The sequence below is a fragment of the Trichechus manatus genome, unplaced genomic scaffold, assembly GCF_000243295.1.
Source record: "Trichechus manatus latirostris isolate Lorelei unplaced genomic scaffold, TriManLat1.0 scaffold00042, whole genome shotgun sequence".
In the NCBI taxonomy this organism is placed as follows: domain Eukaryota; kingdom Metazoa; phylum Chordata; class Mammalia; order Sirenia; family Trichechidae; genus Trichechus; species Trichechus manatus.
Genome location: NW_004443978.1, coordinates 7,385,216 through 7,403,857, shown reverse-complemented (window position 1 = coordinate 7,403,857; position 18,642 = coordinate 7,385,216). Strand labels below are relative to the sequence as shown.

At 40.9% G+C, this 18,642-nt stretch overlaps 1 protein-coding gene across 4 annotated transcripts in view; it reads right to left on the bottom strand.

Moving 5' to 3' along the window:
• The window catches only part of RALGAPA2 (Ral GTPase activating protein catalytic subunit alpha 2), a 388,120-nt gene that overhangs the window by 123,360 nt on the left and 246,118 nt on the right, over positions 1 to 18,642 (bottom strand). For all 4 annotated transcript variants that reach the window (XM_023731401.1, XM_023731398.1, XM_023731400.1 and 1 more), the window contains exons 34-36: positions 13,393 to 13,516; positions 11,555 to 11,710; positions 4,883 to 5,041 (exon numbers count right to left, since the gene is read on the bottom strand). In XM_023731401.1, coding sequence (XP_023587169.1) covers positions 4,883 to 5,041; positions 11,555 to 11,710; positions 13,393 to 13,516 — 439 coding nt within the window. The remainder of the gene's footprint in view (positions 1 to 4,882; positions 5,042 to 11,554; positions 11,711 to 13,392; positions 13,517 to 18,642) is intronic.

The following is an 18,642-nucleotide window of genomic DNA, read 5'->3' as shown; positions in this document are numbered from 1 at the left end:
TAAAAGAAAAAATTTACAGAACCATGTACAAAGTCAAATGCACTCCCTGTGTAATGAAGCCACAGTGGTGAGCCTAAAAGTCTCCTTTCGAACACAGGTGCCCATATACTGGGATCCTCTTGGCCTCACGTGTGCAAACGCTCTCCTGACTACTGGTGCATTAGCCTCAGCCAGCATGTCTGGCCACCTGCTCCCGGTGAGGCTACTGGGCTAGACGTCAACCTGCACAGGGACACACACACACAGACAGTAGCTGCTAAGGCTGCAAGAGAGCCCAAAATCTCCACAACCACACCCAGGGTGACAGTTCGGGAAATGTAAGGAAAGGTATGGCCATCTAGGGACAAGGGGGCCCATCGTCTTAAAGTGGCTGTTAGAATCCTAGCCCTGAAAGGACTGCAGAGAGGCCTGGTTCCCAACCTGAAGTTGATACCTGAGAAAGCTAAGACCCAAAGAAACTGAGATCTTCCCAAGCCACCTACCATGTGTGCCAGCATTAAAACTGGAACGTGTTCTTCATTTGGAAAGGGGACACTCTGGTTGGGGTGACAAGGAGGACCCTTCCCCAAAGCTCCCTCTGGTGTGGGCTGCTCCTGGCCAAGGCTGCTCCACAACAACCCCCCTTTTGGTCAGACGGCCACATTCAGACATTAGTGTGCCTGGAGACAATGTGCTAAAACTACTGACACTCCCGTTCACACACTCAGAAAAGCAAACTTTTTGAACACCAATATTAACTTTCAGTTACTGAAAGACAGCAAAAGCAACATGGGTACTCTCTGCACTGTGAAAGCATTAAGAATCACTTTTCTGAAGAATAAATTGGGCATTTTAACAAGCCTCTCAAGTCACTATGTTCTGCTCTATGTACCAGTCTTCCCTGATGGCTGACTTAGTAATAAAAGTAGGAAAAAACAGAAGTCTGACAATAAAAAATTTCCCTTCTATGACAAAACGACTACTGTGTCAGTATTTAGGCGATGGATTTATTTCGAATATATTAAAGAATAAAATAATGGTGTTAAGCACACTGATCTCTTACTTAATGAAACAAAAACGTTCAGTAAAAAGCTTAATAAGCGAGCAGGTTCTCTTAGACATGAGGGTCTTGTGTGCTCACGCAAGCACACCCACGCTCCTCAGACACGCGCCCACACAAGCACACCCACGCTCCTCAGACACGCGCCCAGGCGAGCACACCCACCCTCCTCAGACACGCGCCCAGGCGGGCACACCCACCCTCCTCAGACACGCGCCCACGTGGGCACACCCGCCCTCCTCAGACACGCGCCCACGCGGGCACACCCGCCCTCCTCAGACACGCACCCACACGAGCACATCCACCCTCCTCAGACGTGTTCATGTAGACACGCGCTCACGCAAGCACACCCACTCTCCTCAGACACGCGCTCACGCAAGCACACCCACCCTCCTCAGACACGTGCTCACACAAGCACATCTACACTCCTTAAACCGTTCCACAGACGCTGTGTATTATTAGCAGGAGGCGGGTTCTGCCAGGCACATAATTTGTATATTTAAGAGAGGTGTATGGAATGAAAAAGCGAAATATGTTGAATTTCAAAGGACTTGGAAGCAATGGTGCCTGTTCGCTTGTCTCACAAATAGCCCTACATTATTACATAGGCTATTAATGAGGCCGAGTGAATGAAAGCACAATCTGAATATGCATGACTCAATGCAATGAGCAGGACTTTTGTGTACTGATGGTCTCCCTGCTCCTAAAAAGGATTAAAATGATTCTCTGAGAAGTGTGGCTACCCAGAGAACAGTAAAAATAAATGTACTTAGACCAGAGTCACACTATATTTAGATGAAATATACGGGTGCTAAAAGAGCCACTTTGACTCTACCTACAATTTCTGAAACTTGTGCATGTCCTCTCACAACAGAAATATTCCTCAACTTCAAGCAGCTGCTTCATTACAATTTCTAAGCAAAAATAATGATTTTGGTGGAGATCCTAAAAGTAGGCAAGGTTAAATAAATCTTTTGAGTACAAAGCCTTCACTTCTATAGTAAGGAGCACTAGTTAAAAGACTGGGGAATGGGTAAATTATTGCACCAAATGGCTGAGAATTAATCTCTGCTGACTAGCTGTAATCTAACGAGGCGTCTGTGTCCCAGGGAGCCCGCAGCATGCATGTCCCTGGCGGTATGCGCAGTGTGTTGAGTCTGCGTGGCACCCTTTGTCCTCGCTCACAGGCGGCCTTTCCTCTCATTGTCCACAATATCCTCATGCATCTGGGACGCGTGGAATGCATTCATACTAACAGACCTACCATTGTTTTCTCTCAGAAGCTTTGTTGAGCAAAGACTGCATCACGGTTACTGATAATTATATTGCTTAATTAATCAAGACAAAAAAAATTTGCAAATCATTGCCTGGTTGCCAAGCAGGGAGATAAAAAATGACAACAATACAAGCTGAAGCAATATAACAAAAGTAACAGCTATCTGATCAGAAATTCTTATATAATGAAGCTATTAATGCTAAATCGGTTAATGTTAACATTGCTCCAGGTGTCTCTACTTAGATGCAAACAAAAAGGCTAACATTATGGATATAAAAGGCCAAATGTTGCCATGGATTCTGTAACCTGATAGAGAGGACAGCCTTTTCATTTGATTAGGGAATGCAATTTAAATACCAGGGACTGAAGCCAAACAAACAGACTTTCCCTCCACGAGCCTCCTGCATTCACCCGGGGGTCAGTGGTTGGTGAACAAAAGGTCACCCACACTTGCCCTGGAAATGTCTGGATTAACTTTATTACATTGTAATGGTTTCTGCTTTAAATGTAAGGATAACACTAAATTTCCAGTTGGCCATTATGCTCTTCTTCCCTTTACGCGTTTTGAATTAAAATATTAAGAAAGTGATTTTTCTCAATTCTTCTTGTCAGAATTTAAGACCAAATTTATAAAACTAACACACAATTTATGAAGAAAATTTAAAACAGATGTTAAGGTTTATTTTCATGCATTATAAGTGTACTACTGTTTTGAGAAATAACTTTTGACACTACAAAGTGAATTAAAATAACTTTTATAATTGTTATTTACTTGAAAAAATAAAGATGACATTTTTGTGGCACTAAATGACATTTTACAGGGCCATGTCAGTCCATGCTAAATATTAAAGTCAATTAATTTATGCTAAATATTAAAGACACAAATTTTCTAGTTTTGAAAGCTACAAGATAAAAAATTTATTTGTTCTCTAATACTGAAATGTTTGGTTTAATTCTTAAAATTAAAGGCGTGCTCTTCCTGGACAAACACAAGTGTGAGCACTAAGAACCATTCTCATCTACAAAAGTGAAAACTTCACATACACAGAGACCCAAATCAAAGATAGTACAAATATTTAATGTGAAGTAACTTTTGGCATCTTTGCTCCCTGAATAGAAAAGAGGGTCCCCTTTATGTCAGCAATCTGAGAGAAAAAGATAATCGACAATCTTATAAAGCCACCAGTTCTATCAGGCTTTTCACGAGCCAGAGTAGGACTTTTCTGGATTCAGGAGTTGATCCACACTGTATCTAGTCTGAGTAATAACAAGCATGTTAAACCTGGGTTTTATTATTTAATTTATTTCCATGGTAGCAGCTATAATAAGAAATAATAACGGTAATAACAATAATAATAACACTTAAACAACTTTGCTATGGTCCAGGCACTGTTTGAAGCACTTTCCATTTGTTAGCTCATTTAACCCTCACGACTTTTAACACTTTAGATTAGGTTATAAACCCCAACGTCAGCAGCAAATCTCATTTATTATTTTAAAGCTGAAAAAATTTTTTTAGAATGGTAACTTTCAGCTTCTTCAGGAAAACAGTTTGGAATGAAAATGAAGAGTTGTATTTAATATCAAGCTGAAAAATACCACCAAGAATGCTAAATGTCTACATAAAAACTTAAAAAAAAACAAAAACAAAAAAACTCCTATTTATAATTCCAAAACGAAAATAAATCACCATATTAAGCACAAAGGAGCCCTGGTGGCACAGTGGTTAAGCACTCACTGTTAATCGAAAGGTTGGTGGTTCGCACCCACCAGCCACTCAGTGGGAGAAAGATGTGGCAGTCTGCTTCCATAAAGATTACAGCCTTGGAAACCCTATGGGGCAATTCTACTCTGTCCTACAGAGTCACAATCAGTCAAAATCGACTCACCGGCAATGGGTTTATATTAAGCACTGCTAAAATACCACTAACGGCATAACAAGGATCGAAACAGCAGCCAATTTAGTACACGGCACACAGACCATTGGATTGTTCCATCCATTTCCATGATCAATACCAACTGACATGGTTGAATTGATTCTGTGGCAAGGTGCTTCAATTGTTAAAAATCATCCCACAGGCTGTGCTGCACTGGCCCAGGCTCTTCTCCTCAGGATCGATCTCCACTAGCCTTAGTCAGAGCTCGGCAAGCTCCACCAGTCAGGAAGGTTGGACGCCGCACTCCCAGTTACCCACAAAATGCTACATGTGATACGTGGTCCATTCCACTCTTGTTACTCATCAATGTGTCCAAAATTTAAAACTACAACTTTTCTTTTAAATTACAAAGTTTTAAAACTTAACACTTTTAAAAATGAGTTTCTTTGACATTATAATTTTCAAAGAGGCCAAGCAATGAAACATAGAATTCTGTGCTCATGATGAAAGATTCTTTGAAAATCCCATTTCACATTTAATTCTCATATAGCACATGTAACTCAGATATATTTAAGACACTCACCAATTGATCAAAGTCCCATTAACACAACTATATCATTGTTTTTCAATGAGAGTGAATCACACGGCAAATGCCGTACAAGTCAGAGCAATAGGGCAGTAAAAACGTACCTCAGGTTTCTTGGTTATGGCGATGAGGAACATGTGATTCTTCATTGGGTAAATAATGATTGAAACGTCTCCAAATGCGGTTGGGATAATACCTCTGCGGTAGTCCCTGGAGTGTTCAGACCAGACGATGTGGACCTCATCATTCCCCAAGTGGCGGAGCTGCAACAGCAAATTGGCTCTTTATTAATCAGAGCGATAACAGCAGTTTATGAGGGTCGTGGCTTACAAATTGAATTATAATACTCAGCGGCAAAAATATTTCATTATCAAAAAAGGCTACAACACCAATGTCTTCTATGAGGATTTAAAAAAGCAAAAGTGTATAAAAATACAGCTTATTTTCTATGAAACATGTTGGTACTGAGATAATTTATGTAAGCATCACATGTAATATGACTCGATGGGGATAAGACCTTTTCAAGGATTAAAAAAAAATTATTTTGGTAAAATGTACGTATAACAAGACTTTTGCCATTTTAACCATTTTTAAGTGTGCAATTAATTCAGTGACATAATTACATTCACCATGTTGTGCAGCCATCACCACTATCCATTTCCAGAAGCTTCCCATCACCCCAAACAGAAACTCAGCACCCCTTCAGCAGTAACTCTTCTTTCTTCTTTGCCTGCAGACCCTGGTAACCACTAATAAACTTTTGTCTCTAAGCATTTTCTGTTCTAGGTAGTTCACATAAGTGGGAAAATACAGTATCTGTCCTTTGGTATCTGACATATCTCACTCAGCGTAACACTTTCAAGGTGCACACGCACTGCAGCATGTACCGGGACTTCACTTCTCTTTATAGCTGAACAATAATTCAAGAATTTTTAAAAGTGAACTCTACTCCTGCATCAGTCTTACACTTTATATTGCTGAGCATGTTTCTAAACAGTCAATGACACGAGTCTATTCTACATTACAGCAGAGCTTTCTAAGACTCTTAATTCAAAGCCATTAAGAAAAAAAGAATATGAATATAAAAGAACACAAGCCATTATGACACAACTGTTACCAAATACATAAGAATCCTGACTTGTAACAAACCTTTAAGAAAAAGTGCATATAAAATTACATTTGTTTCTAAAACTAATAAATATTACTTAAATTTGATAAGAACAATAGTACCTACCATTTAAAGAGTGCCATACTGTGTAGAAAGTATATCCACACATATTGTCTTGTTTACTCTTTCCAATAACTCTGAGGTAGACCACATTATCTTTATAGATCATTTACAAGCAGGAAAAGGGCTCAGGAAGGCTAAGCCACCACCCATCCAAGGTGCGTGCCTAGTGTGTGGTAGAAGGGGCCTGGGGACCTGGGCTGAGGCTTCCTATCCAGTGTACTCCTACTGTTTCATAGCCACCTAAACCTACACCAAAGGTTACTTGTGTTGCCACAGTTGGAATAGTTCACTTGTTTTATCACTGTACGTACACAAAGGGGCCGCAAAGTCCAAAAACAAATCCTAGACTTTTGGCCTCTTTGAGCAGGTATTAGACAGTCTCCGAGGAAGGGACCCTTTGAGAGTTCCTCCAGGGCCAAACTCTATCAGATGCAAGAACACCCTTGATAGACCTCCCACGTAATGACTGCACCACCCTGGGCTGGAGAAAGCTGCATACAAAATCATTTCAGGAAGCCTGAAAGCGTGACTAAAAGAAACTAGATTATAGTGATTAAAATGTTGGCCAAAACTAAAGTCCTGTAACCGTTCAGCTGACAGGTAAGGGCCCTCTGACACCTATCGAGAATTCCAGGTTTCAATCCTCTCACATGCAGCAGCAGAAGGATGCCTTCTACTGCAAGGAAAACACATTTCTTGCTTCCTAGCTTGTCTTAAAAGATAAACACTAAAAATGACAAAATTCAGAGGCCTTTTAATAAAACAGATGTGTATCAAAGTTAGAGTTTTGCTTTGTCTTAAGAGATATAAAAAAACACTATGCATTTAAAACATGTTAGTATAAATATAATTTCTCTATAGACTATCTGACCACAAAAAGAAAATCAGAGGTGACCCCAACACGGATGGCCTCCTTTCCATTTATAAGGTGATAAAAGAAGTTGGTTTGCTACAATGCCTTCTTATACTTTACTCTCAAATACTTCTGAGAAGAACTGTATCTGTCAATTATTTAAAAAGAGGCGTGCACCTGTATCTCTGTACTGACAGTGAGGGTACACGATTCAGCTGTGTGAATATGGGCTCCAGGACAAATGCAGTGTGGGTGATGAGCACAAGGAACGATGAGCCAGAGCAATTTAATGGTGTCTGTGACTCTCAGTATGCAAAATTACCCAGTGTATCTTTTTGTGTTTCTTCTCCTCCTTCCCCATATACTTACAGGAGCTAAAAGGGTAGCAGACAACCCATTACATAAATAGTTACCAAAAAAAAAAAAAAAAAGATGACACTGGGTTCTCATAATAACACTGAACATGTGTCTATATCTGTCTCCACCTTAGAGACCAGGGCTTTTCTTCTTCAATCACATAGGGACCTCACAACATACTCCTGAAATTCAGTCCTGCTGGAGTAAAAACATGGTAGCCAGATGGCCAGCAACAAAGCCATGTTTTCAAGGGAAACATTAGTAGTATCTAATTGAAACCTGCGTGTGCGCGTGTGTGTGTGCGCGTGTGCGTGTGTGCGTGCGTGTGCGTGTGTGTGTTAAGACCAGCAGAAAGTAACTGCGATAGAGCTGGGGCAGCCCAGGGTCACACCTATCCCTCTCATCGTGTAAAGAAAGCCAACCCTCCCCGTGGTTCTGTGACCCCTGGGAGAATGCTGGCACAAATGTCTGGCAACAACTCACCTACTAAACAGGCTTTAAACGTGCTGCTAGCACCCGATGCCAGCACCCTAAGCCGTCGGACAGCTCCTTTTGATCCAGAAGTGTAAGTTGCAAAGTGTTAGCTCTGAGATAATATGGTGAATATTGAAATTCTGCAATTATTCTCCCTTTTCTGAACTGAGTCATTCAGTTACATACCCCAAGTTAGTCTTTCCTAGAGTTGTTTGCAGCTGTGTTCTAGACCACAGAAGGGCGCATGGTGTCACACTAACAGACTCATCCTACCAGGGCAGCAAGGATGAAATCAAGGAAGAATCATTTTTGTGTGTCAATAATACAATATTCATCATCTCATAGCGCTTTCAATGTTATGTGCCTCGGACATCTGGACACGTCACAGTTTAATTAACTGATTCACAAACTAACAGCTAAGGCCAAGGAGTAACTGGCTGGTAACTGTGGAGCACAGAGCAAAAACACACTCTTCTGCCTACAAGAACACAAGGATGTAAAACAATACACCTGATCTGACGAAACTGTCAGCCACGTCAGAGCACAGGGGAACACTCTGCATACCTCAAAAGTGTTGCTCAGTTGAAAAGCGGTTTTATTGCAGAGATGTCATTTTGCCAGTTTTGGAAAGTCTTCATTATTAAAGGCACTCAAATTAGAAATCAACGAGTGCAAGTGCTCAGTGTACCAAAGTTAAGTTCATCTGATTCCTGTGTAATCCGGAAGGAGACTGATGGGTTTCCTTCTCAAATGGAGCTATAACTCATGCCAACCACTGCTTCAGCTGCACAACAGGCTTCAGAACGCACTAATGCTTACCAGGCTCAGAACAAATGCTTCGTTCCTAACTCTTAAGAAATCAGTGCTGTGTCCTGCCATTTCTCCTTATGACAGAGTTTCAAAGTCCCTCTGCCCGAGCCATTCTGCCTGCTGCTGCCAGTTGCCACGCCACTGGTGACACTGGTTGTGGTACACACCTAATAGGCTGACCTCCTTTCCCAACTAACTGCATTACATCGCCAGCTGGCTCCAGAAGGACTCATCTGTTTGATTGAAGAATTCCTGCCCCTTAGTGGGCCCGGCTGCTACGTTTACTAAGTAACAGTCAGGCCTGACATTCCCATTGTTCAGCTGACAGTGTGCCCATCCTAAAATCTAAGTTTTATTTGTAAATTAACCAAGAAACTTCCTGCCAGAACAGTGCTGCCTGGAGACTGATAATGTGGGCCTTTCATCCCCCTTCACTCGCACTGTATCACTGCCAATTTGTTTTTTATGCTGCTGGCCAGCCGGAGGCTATAAAAGCCTTGTAAGACATAAGTGCAATTATAGTCCTGGAGTCAAATGAATTGGACAAATCCAATAGCAGAGCTCTGTCCCCACTCTGCAAACCCCTACAGCAGTTAGATTAGCTGTGAAAAATCTAATCTAGCTAGAGCTAACAAATTTCTGCAGAGAAGGATCAAAAGTTCAGTATGGGGTTCCAGCCGGATTGCAGGACTGAAAAAGTCCCCCATGACAGGGAGAGAAGAGAGCACAAATCACTTTAGAATTTTGCAGCTCATTTTTAAACTGTTAGGGGCAATTTAGTTAGAATAAGACAGGAACCGTGGGCTGCTGTTACTGGGACTGATTTTTAGTCTAGCTGTGAGACATCCTGATAAAGAGAGTTTACCGCTAATGAAGCTAAATCTTGGAGCTGCAAAAGGTATCAGCTGAATTTTGATTATTACAGTAGGGAATCTCTCAACTAGGCCAAGCCTCGGAACATTATTTGTAGCATGGTGTTTCATCAAGAAAATGATATGTCTTTTCTCAAAAAAAGACAACCCCACTTTCCTTAAGAAATAATCGAATAAAAGTGCATTTTATATACACAGTCACGTGTCGTTTAACATCCACAATACGTTCTGTGAAATAGGACATCGTATGATTTGGACTTTGTGCAAAGGCCATGTTATATACAGGCAGTCCCTGGGTTAGGAACGTCAGAGACAGCTCGTACTTAAGAAGAGACTGCCATAAAGCCTATTACATTAAAAATTTGAGTTAAATATATGCGATGGTTTATAATAACGAATGCGTGCACTACTTTGTGATGCTAATGAAAACTGCATGGTTTGGGAGGGTTTCTAAAGTGTTACGTCTACTCTGTCCTGTTCTCCGATCAGGATCGCTAAACTTGATATAACCTATGGGACCACGGACTTATATGTGGTCGGAGGTTGCCTGAATAGGTACTATGTGGCACATAACTGTAAATATATATTTTACCAAAATTGTTCTCATTCATAAGAAAACCATAGAATATGATGACAATTTACCAGATATTGCAAATAAAAACGATGTGTAAGCCCCACCTAGGTCTTGATAATCTGAAACAGATTCTCTGAGATACAAGTGAACTCTTTATGAGGGTCAGGGTCCCCTTCCATAAGCGCACAGCAGACAGAGGCAGCCATCAATACCCAGGACCTACAGCCAGTTCCCCCACGCCCTGTGGGAACCAGTGTCTGCCAGCACCTCTGGGCTGTAGCACCCCCATCCACAGGAGAGCACAACAGCAGGTGGTCCTCTCAGATAGCCCGAGAAGAGCAGGGTCAGGGAGCCTAGGAGACACGTCACTGCTGTTGGAGGTGTCTGGCTGTGCTGTGAGGAATTCTGGGGTCTCCTGCATGCCGTGGCACACCACCGTATGTGGTCTAGACATCTGCTGCCGCAGCGTTGAGAAAGCAAGACCGTAGAGGAAAGACTGACGCAGTGACCGTGAGGCCCGCTGGCCCATATCAATCATCTGGCTAAGGGGGCAGGGAAAAAGAATCGGACCTGTGGGCAAGGATGATGGCTGACACTTACAGAGATCTTCCCAGGCGCTGTGCTGAGCAATTTTATAGGTATGATCTCATTTATTTCAAACAACCCTGTGACAAGGCTGTGTTTTTAATCTCATTTGATAGATGGGGAAACTGAGGCACAGGCTGGTTAAGTAACTTGATGCACATTTGAACCCAGGTCTGCCTGCCTAAAGGGCTTGGCTACAACCACCACACACCGCGTCAAAGGCCAGCCTTAGTCAGTGTCTGAATGACATGCTTCCTGACCCATCCAGCTGCTGTCCTCAGTTCCTCGGTTCTGGGTTATAGTCATGGTCACTCTGGGACTCTTCTCTCACCTGGGACTTACAGAAGTGGGATCAGATTTCTAAGCTCCCTTCACAGTCCAAAACTCCTTAGTTCTTACCAGATGGTCACCTGAGGTAAACATCCCACAGGTTGGAAGTATTGGGCTGTGCATCCTGGGTGTTTCCTCAGGGATGGAGGAGGTTTCCTTTGCATTCTAGAGAAAACCGCTCCCAGGCCCAAGTTCAAGGAGGACTCCAGGTAAGCGCCAGAGGTGGATCCGCTGGGCAGCAGCACACGCCCACTTGTCACTTTGATAGATACTGCCAAATTACCTCACAGTAGTGTCTGAGAGGGGCCTGCTTTCCTACAACCCTGCAGCACAGGCTTATGACATTTCATGATCTTTATCAGTCTGACAGGTTAAAACTGCTAACTTCTGTAGGGTAATATTCATGTAGAGAAAAACCCAAAAATAACAACAATTAAGATGGTTCCTTTTCCTAGACCTTAATCTTAGGATTTAAAACTCGAGTGACTGCTTTTCATAAATTTCTTTATGCAGTGTGTGTCAATTAGGACATTTTAGATTAAGCAAAACTGTAGACTGAGAAAGAAAGACAGCGATTTGGAGTCCAGAGGAAATCAGTCTTACTCATGCTGCCCTGTGGCCTCCCTCCAGTTTCAGTAGAGCCTCACCCACAAACGAGGGCGCTAAGAGGTCCCTGAGGAGGCCCCTTACCTTTTTGGTGAGTGAATCATCTGAGTCTGACGGCATCCTCGTGGAAACGTGGAAAATCACTTCCACGGTTGAGGTAGCATAGTAGGGGGCGGTCTGCCCCGTGCTGCCATTGCGCTGAAGGCCGCCCATGAACCCACAGTGGGTTGAAAGATCCACCTGGTGCAGGTTGCAAGGGGAAAGAGGATGGAGATCAAAATGGCTGTTCTTACTTACTAAGCAAGAATGTGGATTAAAAACAACTCTATTTTTATTTCTGTCTTTCTGATTACAAACAAATGAAATACAAAGTCAGACAAAATTAAACTATTAAAGAAATAAAGAATTTTAAAAATGAAAATGCTCCATAATTCTACCTACTAAAGAAAACCACTATCAACAGTTTGGCACATATTTCTCCCACTCTCCCTCCGCCCCCACTATACACAGCCAAACACACATATACACACACACGCATGCACGCACGCACAGCTTCCCTCCTGATGAGTTTGTGGGGGTTTCTGCTTTCTCAAACGGCTAGTGTGGACATCCTCACACTTGAGGGAGCACTCAAAGGAATGTTTCTATAGGATGTTGGGGTAAGGGGTTGAGCTGTTCCATAATTTAACAGCTAGTGCCAAACTGCCTTTCAAAGGGGTTGTTCCAATTTACACCATCACCAAAGTCTGTTAGTCATAATTCATTTTAAAGCTAAGGTGTGAATGTTCACTGCTTAGTCAGCGCCTAGATCAAAATTTTTTTACTTTCGATAAAGTACCTCTTCTAACACACTTGAAAGAAAGAAATAGAAGAATCACTTCTGTGCCAAATATAACCAACATATATACCGAGTTAATGTTCTAACTTTTTCTTAAAACTTTAGTTAAAAATGTATGGTTTAAAAATGTATTAGTTAAATAATAAGCATATTCTATAACAAATAAGAAGTCACCCTATCAGTAAGAACAACAACAATTTGTTGGAAGTGTAATAACTCCTTTAGACTAAAACTTACTGGACTTTTTAAACAAGGACATGGTCTTGACCTTGCTGTACCCTTACCCCATCCCCACCCCATCTCCACACCCTTCCGCTTGTTAACACTGAGCTCTCAGAGACAAGCGGTGCTCGCTATTAATGCACCCAGGGAGCTTCCCACAGCACAGGGAACTGAGCGACCAAAACAAAAGTAAGAACATGATTTCAGATATACTGATTTCCATTTTAACTACTCTGAGTTATTTTAGATTCAGGGGGTACATTTTCCCACCGATTTATGTTTCTGGATACAAATATGTGTTTGTGTGTATAAATGTACATATGTCTGTATCAGAGTATTACTTGTAAAAAAAAAAAACAACAACAAAACCAATCTTTTTTCCATATCAATCATCCTGGGATCTACCTTAGGGAAGTAGGCTGCTATTTAAACCATCATGGCTAATATATTCTATTTTCATTCCAACATTTGACTTCATCCAACTCTTTCTTCATCTTTTCACCTACCAAGTTATTGATTTCTTCTCCAATCTCCATACTGTGGCCAAACCCATTGCTTCTCTGCCCACATCTTGTCTTCTCTTACTATAAACTGTCTACAGCTAGGTAAGCCCATCTGACTATTCAGTTCTGGCAAAAGGCAAATCAAATAATACTAACAGGAAACAAAAGTTCATGTATAAAGAGTGGAAAAGCCAACTAATAGAAGATGTCAAATTCAACATATTCTTCAACTCCAGAATGCTACCCACGCTATGTTTGAATGTGAAAACATGGATAAAAATGAGGGAGATCAATGTCTAGTTTATACATGTCTTTAAATACTGCTGGTCAATAAGCACCTACTGAATGACATGAATTACCTCCCATCCAAGTCCGGCAACAAAGTCTTCATATGCTTGGCTCCCTCTTTCATTGGAGAGGATGGAACACTTGTCTTCTTGGCCTTCAGCAATGTAAAACACTGCGATTTTGTGTGTTTCACGGCTGTAAATTTTTAAATTAACAGGCATTAGAATTCTTACAGGTAAAATTTTGTTTGACTGCTACCCCCAGCATGACTCCCATTACAGAGCTAATATTTACTGAGCTCTTACTAGGTGTCAGTCGCTGTTCTAAGGTTTAAGACATAATCTCATTTATTCTTCACAAGCACCCTAATGAGATAGGTGCTATCATCATCACCTGCCTTGTAGAGGTGGCTGAAAGGAGGCATAGAAGGTAAACAAAAAGCGCACACAGCAACAGGAGACAAGGAACTGAAACAAGGCAGTCTGATTCCAGAGATCACACTCTCAACAATACAATCTACTGAACACCATGTCAGAGAATAACATGTTATTTCCACTTTTGGTTAAAAAAAAAAAAAAAAAACCTTTCAAAATATTTCAAATAGATATTAGCTGTGAATAGATCTATGTGGCTGTCCATACTTTTCTTTCTACACTTTGAGATAAGAATATTGGGTAGTTCCCTACTGGAATTGTAAGATTTGTCAAGACTTCATGAGAAACAGAAACTTCCCCTAAGGAGAACATATTTAGGTATTTTCTTTGTGAGGAGGGGCACTGACCCTGTGCTAAGACTATTCTGAGGGTACCTGGTGAGAGGGGTGGATGTTCATGGAAACTTCTTTTGCCCATACAAGCCCTCATCCACTTCCTCCATAAGAGCGCTCTACTGTTAAATCAAGGAAATGTGAACGCACATTGAGGAAAGAAGCCTGTCTTTGTGGTTTTTGTATATCTAGCACAGACCTTCGCATACAGGTTGAGCTGACCAGAGATAATGTATTTCAATGTATTAATAATCAATTTCTACAAATTATATCCTAAAGTGCCAATATAACCGGACCTATAACCAGTAATTTGGTGATAGTTTAGAGATAAAAACACAGTTCTTATTCAAACAGAGCTTTAAACAAGACTCATTCATTTCACGGCTCCATCCGCCTAGAGTTCTACTCTAGTCTGTTTTTTAAAAGAAATGTGAATTACCACTTCCAGAGCAATTACATTCTTCTTATTTTTGTATTACATTCTGGAAAATCTCATAGGAACAACTCTCCCTCAAGTGCTCAAACAATATGAAAACGTTTCTATTGTCTAATTGTCTAATATCTCAACATTGTAATCTGATTAGACATCCATTTTGCTGGAATCTGAGGTCCAGATTGTAACAAATCCTCAAATACTTCTTTCTGCAGTGAGTTATCTTTCTACTTAATAAGCTGAACTACAAAGTTAAATAAGTAACTGGGGGAGGAATGTTCTCTCCTTCTATTTATTTAAATAGCTTATTCATTTCCCCTCATGGTTTACATGTAATAGACATACTTGGGAGAAAAATTAGAAAATACAGAAAGGGAAAACAAGAACCAAATAAAAGAAATCATTTGTAATTTCAACATGTAAGCAAAAAATACAGCTGTTACCTTTTTAGGGAGCATTTTTGCACACAAATATAAGAAGCTACAACACTCTGTTTTGCAACTGATTTCTTCACTTAAAATATTTGTGAACACTTTTTTATACTATGTGCTTCTACAACAAAGTTATAAATGGTTGTGAAACATTCCAATATATTAATGTATCATATTTGTAAACCCTCCTTATTAGCATTTAAGTTGCTTCCAATTTTAAAGACATTTTCACAGTATTTTTAATATTTCCTTAAGATATAGTCATAGAAGAAGAATTCTTCAATCACTGCCCATTTTTAAGGCTTTTGATACATTCTGTCCTGCTGCCACCAGAAAGGCTGAATGAACATCCTGAACATTAGGACTAGCAAGGCTTGAGGACATCCTCTGGGGCAGACCTCTTGAAGGGACAGGTGCTACAAGGAGAGAACGTTTCATGGTGATGGACGGAGGAACAGATGCTCTAGTGGAAATCTGTATTCTCTGACTGTCAGAAAGCTTGTCCTCACGCAGCAGGGGCACTGAAATCGTGACACCACTTACTGTTATTCTGAGCAACAGGCAGGGGACACTAACATCCTAGAATGTGACCAGCTAATTCTAAGAGACAGAGTAACCTGAGCCTCCAATGATAACATAGATCATAGCCTATGACCTAAAAGACTGTCTTTTTCAACAGTCTCTATATATTGCAAAGTCTTCAGCATTTCATTTTTTTCTATTCTACAGACTTTACATAACATAAAAACAATCTCTGGTTTATCCGAAATGTTTTTGTTTATTCTGTTTCAAGGCTACATTCTTTACACTGTAGCTGCTCGCAGGTCCTTGAGTTCTCATTAACTCATTAGCCCTAAGCCTGAATGAATGACTGATGTAGAGGGGAGGAAAGGTGACCTTTAGCTGTAAACATCCATCAAATTTCACATCCTCCAAAATGTTAGCATCGGGAGAGCCTGCTAGGATGCAGACTGTATCTGGCCTTGTTAGAGCCAGGCTTTTGAAATGATAATTAGCAACATCAACAGGACTTCACAGCCACAGGCTGCACAACCAATGCCTGAAGGAGCAGGTAATTCAGGAACACACATACATAAAACCAATAACTTCCCCCTCCTCATTAGATTGCATTTTTCTTTATTATTAGGGCTAGATGAGAATAGGTCTGCTTCCTTGTGCTATCACATTAAAAAGCCAAACAAAGAAAAACGTGATCTCAACATTCACCTTATCAAGAAGGGAGTGATATTTAAAAGGGAAGCCCACTGTTATTTACAAGTGTTCATCATATAATTTACATCTTTGCTGACTTCACATTACATATACAATGTTTTGTTGCCAGGCACTGTCGAGGCGAAGGTGAAGGCGAAGGGACTGATCCCTCCTGATGACACGTCCAAAGTATGTGAGACCAAGTCTCGCCATCCTTGCTTCTAACGAGCATTCTGGCTGTGTTTCTTCCAAGACAGATTTGTTCTTCTGGCAGTCCATGATATATTCAATATTCTTCGCCAACACCATAATTCAAATGCATCAGTTCTTCCCTGGTCTTTCTTATTCGTTGTCCAGATGCATATGAGGAGACTGAAAACACCATGGCTTGGGTCAGGCGCACCTTAGTCCTTAAAGAGACAGCTTTGCTTTTCAACACTTTAAAGAAGTCTTTTGCAGCAGATTTGCCTAATGCAATGCGTCATTTCATTTCTTGACTGCTGGGCGTTGATTGTGGATCCAAGCGAAATGAAATCCTTGACAACTTCAATATTTTTTCCGTTTATCATGAAGCTGCTTATTGGTCTAGTTGTGAGGATTTTTGTTTTATGTTGAGGTGTAAACCATACCGAAGGCTGTGGTCTTTGATCTTCATCAGTTAAGTGCTTCAAGTCCTCTGCTTTCAGCAAGCAAGGCTGTGTCATCTGCATAACGCAGGTTGTTAATGAGTCTTCCTCCAATCCTGATGCCCTGTTCTTCTGCATACAGTCCAGCTTCTTGAATTATTTGCTCAGCATACAGATTGAATAAGTATGGTAAAAGGATATAACCCTGACGCACACCTTTCCTGACTTTAAACCACGCAATATCCCCTTGTTCTGTTCCAACGACTGCTTCTTTGTCTAAGTACAGGTTCCTCGTGAGCACAATGAAGTGTTCCAGAATTCCCATTCTTCACAATGTTATCCATAATTTGTTATGATCCGCACAGTCAAATGCCTTTGCATAGTCAATAAAACACAGGTAAACATTTTTCTGATATTCTCTCTTTCAACCAGGATCCATCTGACATCTGCAATGATATCCCTTGTTCCACGTCCTCTTCTGAATCCAGCTTGAATTTCTGGCAGTTCCCTGCAGATGTATTACTGCAACCACTTTTGAATGATCTTCAGCAAAATTTTCCTTGTGTGTGATAGTAATGATATTGTTTGATCATTTCCACTCTGCTGCATCACCTTTGTTTGGAATGTGTACAAATATGGATCTCTTCCAGTTGGTTGGCCAGGTAGTTGTCTTCCAAATTTCTTGCATTGACAAGTGAGTGCTTCCAGCGCTGCATCTGTTTGTTGAAACATCTCAATTGGTATTCCGTCAATTCCTGGAGCCTTGTTTTTTGTCAATGCCTTTAGTGCAGCCTGGACCTTTTCCTTCAGTACCATTGGTTCTTGATCATATGCTGCCTCCTGAAATGGCTGAATGTTGACCAATTCTTTTTGGTACTGTGACTCTGTGTATTCCTTCCATCTTCTTTTGAAGCTTCCTGGGTTGTTATAATATTTTCCCTGCAGAATTCTTCAATACTGCAACTTGAGGCTTGAATATAAACAATGGCTGTAAAATAATCTGTACTTTTCCTGCGGACATGCTAAGAAGGAGCTATACCTCAATAGCAGCCAAAATAAATTGATACAAGACATAGAAATGTCCCAAGTTAAAGTTGAGGGACAACTTACCTGCTAACTGACCAATACGCATGACAGCCTAGGTTTCACATAGCTGAAGGGTCCCAGGCTTATTTCTTTCTTTCTTTTTTTTTTAAAGAACTTTGAAAATACCTTTTACCATAAAATAAGTTGATAGCCTTTCAGATGTCAAGTAGACACTAAATCCAGGAGTTAGGGTTTTAAGCAAAGGTTAATCAAGGGGCACAGGATTTGCCAACAGCTTTTCAAAGGTATATTTTACTGCAACAGCACCCCAGGGAGCTAATTCAACTGTAACTCATGCAACTAAAGTGCATTAACACTCAACATACTGGCCACAATTACAAGTTACCAACATATTCACTTACTACTAAGAAGCACAGAATAATTCAGCATATGTTTGAAAAGTTGAGTTTGGAACCCAAATGACTGCTTGTTTAACACTGGAGGACAAGTCGTTGTTAGCTGCCACTGAAGTCGATTCTGACTCATGGCAACCCCATGTGTGCAGAATAGAACTGCTCCATAGGGTTTTCAAGTTCTGTGACGTTTCGGAAGTAGATCACTAGGCCTGTCTTCGGAGGCGCCTCTGGGTAGGTTCAAACCATCAACCTTTTGGCTAGAAGTCAAGCATTTAACCATTTGTGCTGCCCAAGGCAAGAGGAAGAAGGAAATGAATCCCTGCGTCCTTCAGAAGAAATCCTTCACAGAATTTCAACAGAGAACAGTCTGCTCTTCTACAGAAACAGAAACACAACAATAATTGGCAAACT